Raw genomic sequence first — 6,000 nt, 5'->3', positions numbered from 1 at the left:
TGTACTGGAATGTCAACAGTGGAGATAGTCAGCAAATGTATTTTCACTTAACAATGTTCTTAGAGGGGCACCTGGGTGGCTCAGTTGGTTAAGCGTCCGACTTCAGCTCAGGTCATGATCTCATGGTTCACGAGTTCAAGCCCTGCATCGGGCTCTGTGCTGACAGCTCAGAGCCTGGAGCCTGCTTCGGATTCTGTGTCTCCCTCTCTCTCTGCCCCTCCCCCAACCACACCCTGTCTCTCTTTCAAAAACAAATGATCAAAAAAACAAACAAACAAACAACCACAATGTTCCTAGAAAGCCACTAATTTAGGAAAGATATAACATTTAGTAACATTGGCTATATGACAAATCCCACTGGTTTTCATTAAAAAAACCAAACACCAAACACCTATGTTTCTAAAGAAAAGTATGTAATATACTTTACTAATTAATTTTGGTGAAGAATAAGAAGGAATAATTTTGACTCCCATGACATCGTATGTGTTAAAGAAGTACTCTAGGGGCGCCTGGGTGGCTCAGTCGGTTAAGCCTCCGACTTCGGCTCAGGTCACAATCTCGCGGTCCGTGAGTTCGAGCCCCGTGTCAGGCTCTGGGCTGATGGCTCAGAGCCTGGAGCCTGCTTCTGATTCTGTGTCTCCCTCTCTCTCTGCCCCTCCCCCGTTCATGCTCTGTCTCTCTCTGTCCCAAAAATAAATAAACGTTAAAGAAGTACTCTAAAAGTAGACGGTATGTATTTGTAAAATGTTCTTGATTTCAGGAATATTTCAGCCAGGTATCTACCTTTTCTTAGACAATTAACATTTCTCTCTTAGAAATTATTGGAATTTGCACAACTTCCTTCTCTTCTACTCCAGGATAGGAAGAACATGTGGGTAGGCTGGAATACCACTTCTTAGTCCTCCCCCAGGAGAGTGTTATTGTTGAATAAATCAAGAAATAATAGTCAGGTATTGGAGGGGAGGCTAAATTAGTAGGTAAATTCTGTTTGCTAACATTGAGATTTCACACCTTCATTGTTCACCCTACCCTAAAATTCAAGGCTCCCAGTTAATGTGAGATGTCTATAACTCACTTTATAAAGCCTCTAAATTCAAAAAACTTAATTTGAAAAGAAGCATACTCAACACATTTGATAAAATACTTTTTCTTCTTTCCCTTTTAAAAAAGTATTTAGATGAGGGGCACCTGGGTGGCGCAGTCGGTTAAGCGTCCGACTTCAGCCAGGTCACGATCTCGCGGTCCGTGAGTTCGAGCCCCGCGTCGGGCTCTGGGCTGATGGCTCAGAGCCTGGAGCCTGTTTCCGATTCTGTGTCTCCCTCTCTCTCTCTGCCCCTCCCCCGTTCATGCTCTGTCTCTCTCTGTCCCAAAAATAAATAGATGTTGAAAAAAAATTTTAAAAAGTATTTAGATGAAACGTTCTTATGTAATTGCACAAATCTTTTGAACACAAGGCCCAATCTGAAGCATTATAGGCCTCAAACATTTAATGTCATAAGCTATTCATTCGACTACACTTTTGCAGATATCACTGATCAGCAGTAATTACTCTTTGTAGCAGCTACATCATTTTTCAGATTGCTATCCTCAGTCTAATATTTATTCAGTGCCTACTGTATGTCAGGCACTATGCTAATTGTTTAGTTTCACACACTTCTTAAAAAAGGTCACTTACTGCACTTTGGTTCACTTTACCCTTTTGTAATGAAATAAAAGGTACTTTGTTACTCAAGCGGTGTAAACCTTGTTCGTTCACTTTTTTCAACTTCAAGTTGTAGAGACGTCAAATACAAGACACCACCTGATCTTCAATGGAGAAAATAATGCCTTTCTGTTGCAGTGACATTAAAACACACACACACCCCTCAAAAGTATGGCTTACTTCTAACTAGGAAGAATAAACACAGATTTCAGCAGAGTAAATTTAACAAACACTGAAACGCATCGGACTTTCTGCGTAGCCCCAGGAAGCCGACCTGCACCAAAAGGCATGTTATAGGAAAGCAGACGTCAGCTCAAAACAACCCGCCTCGTCCAAACAACTTTTCTAACAGTTAAAGCTGGTTTGAATACTGAAATAGCTGCTTCAGGAAGGACTGCCCGCCTGGAATGCTGTAAAGGAGATGGAGGCACTGGAGGGAAAGTCGGATCCCTACACACCCTAAAGAACCTGTCAACATGGATTCCAAAATTAGCATTACTGTGATGAATTCCTTAAACCCGACAAAACAGGCGGCAACGAGTTCTTTCTGAACTCAAGAAGTCTGGCAGTCAAGGTTAGGGTTCCTGCCTTTTCTCTCTCCAGTCTGATACAGCCCTTGGGAAGAGCTCGCAATGATCTGCCGGCTAAAGACACTCGGACGAGCCTCCTGCGGGACCCCCATTGGGAGAGTGAACCGTTCTATCCTGGAATGCTCCTTTTTATCGCAAGGAGGGACAGAGACTTGGGGCGCCGAGGGCGGTGATGTTCTGAAAGGAGGCGCACTCTCGGGAGAGGAAATGGGGAGAGCGGTTCCGAGTGAGGTCCTACCCAGCGTGGAGTGTGGAAAGGGAAGGAGGGGCCGGGGTGCACACGGCGAGGGTCAGAGAACAGAGAGCGGAGCGGCGTCCAGGGCAGTGCCCGGTGACGGGGCGGGGTGCGTTCACCGCGGAGGGAACCGAGCGGGTCACGGGCACGAGGGCTGAAGCGGCCGAGAGGCCGGGGCGCCGGACAGCACGCATGCGCGGGCCCGGAGCCCCGGGGGCCCGCCCCGCGCGGCCGTCGCCGCCCGGGCCGACCGCCCAGGCCTCTCGCCCGGTACGGGACGGCGGGCGCGCCCCCAGCCCTAACGAGGCGGCCCGCCTCCCGCTCTTCGCCTTCCCACGGCCCCAAACCCGGCGGCCAGGTCAGGCCCGCGGGGGCCGCGACGCCGGCGTCAACCGCGGCTGCGACGGCCTCTGGGAGCGCGTGAGGCTCCGGGGTCGCTGCGGCGATTGGCCGGCCGCGGCGCCCGCTCCCATAATGCAGCGCATGGCGCGTCATTGAAGAGAGACCATGATGGCGGCGGCGCTGGGGCCCCCAGAAGTGATCGCTCAGCTGGAGAACGCGGCCAAAGTTCTGATGGTGAGTACGCCGCGACCCCCGGACCCCGGCATCTGCGGGCCTCTGGCTGGCCTTGCCGTGCCAGGCCTTCCCGCCCGCTGGGCCGGCGACCGGCCAGGGCCTCCAGGGAGCCCTGGAAGTGGAGGTGGCGGTGGCGTGGCGCAGGATTCTCCATCCTACTTTCCTCTTGCCTTCGTTCCCCCCGCTTCCCGGGGCTGTCCTCATCGCCCAGGTGTCTGGCACCCCAGCCGGGCGACGGAACATGGTGCCGTAGGAAAGAGGGTTTCCTGTGCCACGGTCTTCACCGTACGCCCTGCCCCGCAGCCTGGGTCGAGAGCGAGGCGCGGGGAGCGAGGTCCCGGTCATCCCCGCAGGGCTCTGGTCGGGGGCAGTGCGTACGCCGCTGGGGAGTTGGTGCCACAAAGGAAGGGACAGCCCAGCCCAGGTGCTCTTAGCAACGCTGGTTTCCTCCGAGCCTTCGGGTCCTCAAGCTCTTTCTCTGACCTGCCACCTCTGGGGTAACCGCAGCCGCCAGCACGTGGGAGGACGGAGAGGGAGGGAGGGAGGGAGGGGAATCTTTGGGACCAAGGTCATTGGGGCAAAACTTTATTAAGTACCAAGCTCCCTGTGGGTCGCACATTGAGGAGAGCTGAATCTAAGGTGCTCGTTGACTTCGTTCTTACACTGTACAGTGAACAGTTTGATGAGTAGGTTATTTACCCAGGGCGTTTGAGGAGGCTGAGTAGAGGGATTTAAAGAAAATAATCCACGCAGGGAGTAGGAGTAAGGATAACCCATATTCAGTTACTCGTAAACTGCGTGTGCATTTTTTGGCTCGGTTTTGTTTTTGTAAGTTTTGATCTCCGCGTTTGTAGATGTTTGTTGGAAGTTAGAGGCTCAGTAAATTGCTTGAATTGATCCAGCCTTTCCAAGAATCTAATACAGCCAGATTCGGTGTTTTTTTGAACATTTTTCCTTTTGGTTCAGTGCTTGGATTATGTGTTCGAACATCACATTTAAAAGTGTTTGAACTAATTCTAGCATAGTTTCTAGTTGGATTTATAAAGTTTTGTTTTCACACGCAACACCAGATAGCGCATGAAATTTAGCTAACGAAATTGAGAAGTCTAATGAAAGTAGGATATATTTGCTTCGTTATGAGCAAAGCTAAGTGAATCTTTTAGTCACAGAACTGAGTAGATAAAGTTTTCAGACTCTTGCAAGTTAAGTCCAGAAAAAAACTAGCTAGTATTCCCCCTTAATACAAGGTTCTTAAAATCCCTGACATGGTGTTTCCTGAAACATCTGAAAAAATTTCTAAGAGCCAGGGACTCTATTTGTATTAGGCTCTGGAAGGAGTATGTGACCCCCAAAAGCATTGCTTTAGTTCTGACACTGATAAGATAAAATTAGTGTCTTTCATCACTGGCCTGAATATTAATTAGCATTTGTGTTTGCTAGTACCTTCCCTCTTCCTTGGCAGAGCTAGTTTTATCATCTGTAACGGAGTAGCTGAGAAGAATAGTAAGTAGTAAGTACTGTTTATTGAGTGCATACTACACGCCAGATACTGTGTTTGATGCTTTACATACTCTATTAATCCTGGCAACAGCTTTACAGGGTTGAGAGAGAAAGTTTAAGTGGCACAGGTTACATAATTACTAAGTTGATGATTTAGGTTCAGAACTCAGATCTGTCTGGCTCTAAAGTTGGGGCTGTTTCCACTCTATCTCACCACTTCTTATATATGTTGTGTAGATATCCGTTTACATACTTTTTAATCTTTCCAGAGTAAAGTACTGAAAAAAAAGTTACTAAAATTAGGAAATTTGTTTTGGGAAGCTTCCACTTACTATTCACAAATGTGTAAGTAACAATTATGGCGTTATTTCTCAACACGAAAGCTGTATTCCAGTTTATTACTAGTAATAACAGTTCACTTTATTAAGTGCTTACTGTGTGCCAGGCACTATGCCAAGCGCTCTACGTACGTTAACTTTAATCCTTACTAAGTATGAGGTGGTTATTATTACTTTCATTTTCCTTTTATAGATTAAGAGACTCAAACATGGAGATGCTAAGTAATTTACCCAAATTTTCGAGGAAAGTGGTAGAGTGGGAACTTCAACTCAAGTCTGTCTGTTACCAGTTTGTGGTTCTTAACCTAAAGGGAAGTGGGACTAGAAAGCTAATATATTAATTCATTTGGGAATAGTTAAGATTGTTAAATCCTCGACTGTTAAGCATGAAGATACCTTTTAAAAGGGTGAATGGTTTTAGCATTTATCCATCTGAAGAAATATCGCTTATAGGAAATTGCTATATATTTTAGTTGTTACTATGTTTTGGGATTCAAAGTAATTAGTGATGTCTTTCACAATCACTTTGCTTAGTTTTTTCATTTGGTAGTCCATAGACTTCTTTTATGAAAATTGGCATCGAATTTTAGTATGCGGGAGAATCTCAAGACATCTTTATTTAGTACACAGGTCTTAGAGAGTCCACAATGGCTATCAGAAGGAAATTAAAACAAATTTTTTGATGCAAACATATGTTTTTGGTAATAGGGTTTATAGATTTTTATCAGCTTTTCTAAGGAAGTAGAGACCCTGAGCAATAAGCACCTAGTCTAAGTATTCTCCCTTCCATTCTACAGATGGGGAAACTGAGGTTCAAAGAGGTAGAAGTGACTTGCCAAAGGTAGGTCACAGAACAAATTAGTGATAAGAGTGATTCAGAACCTAGATCACTCCTGTTTCAGAACTTAAAATTTTTTTTTTACTCAATCATGTTGCTTCTTAAAGTCAACGTATTTATAATACCATAAATGTTACATTTGATTGCTTGGTGGGAAATTTTGAAATGTGTTTTTGGATATTGCAGTTGCTTCTTTGCAAACATCTATATTCAGTCCTAAT

At 45.9% G+C, this 6,000-nt stretch overlaps 1 protein-coding gene across 3 annotated transcripts in view; it reads left to right on the top strand.

The window, feature by feature from the left end:
* The first annotated feature begins 2,977 nt into the window (after nucleotides 1-2,977).
* The window catches only part of XPO4 (exportin 4), a 113,857-nt gene continuing 110,834 nt past the window's right edge, over nucleotides 2,978-6,000 (top strand). Inside the window, exons 1-2 of one of the 3 annotated variants that reach the window (XM_030307578.1) lie at nucleotides 2,978-3,103; nucleotides 5,739-5,782. Coding sequence is in view for 1 of the 3 variants with exons in the window: in XM_030307554.1 (XP_030163414.1) it covers nucleotides 3,035-3,103 (69 nt within the window). In the remaining 2 variants the exon portion in view is untranslated. The remainder of the gene's footprint in view (nucleotides 3,104-5,738; nucleotides 5,783-6,000) is intronic. The other 2 variants (XM_030307554.1, XM_032591784.1) reach the window with 2 other exon arrangements.

The sequence above is a fragment of the Lynx canadensis genome, chromosome A1 (assembly GCF_007474595.2).
Source record: "Lynx canadensis isolate LIC74 chromosome A1, mLynCan4.pri.v2, whole genome shotgun sequence".
NCBI lineage: Eukaryota > Metazoa > Chordata > Mammalia > Carnivora > Felidae > Lynx > Lynx canadensis.
The sequence above is the reverse complement of the archived record's forward strand: the minus strand, read 5'-3'. Positions and strand labels throughout refer to the sequence as shown.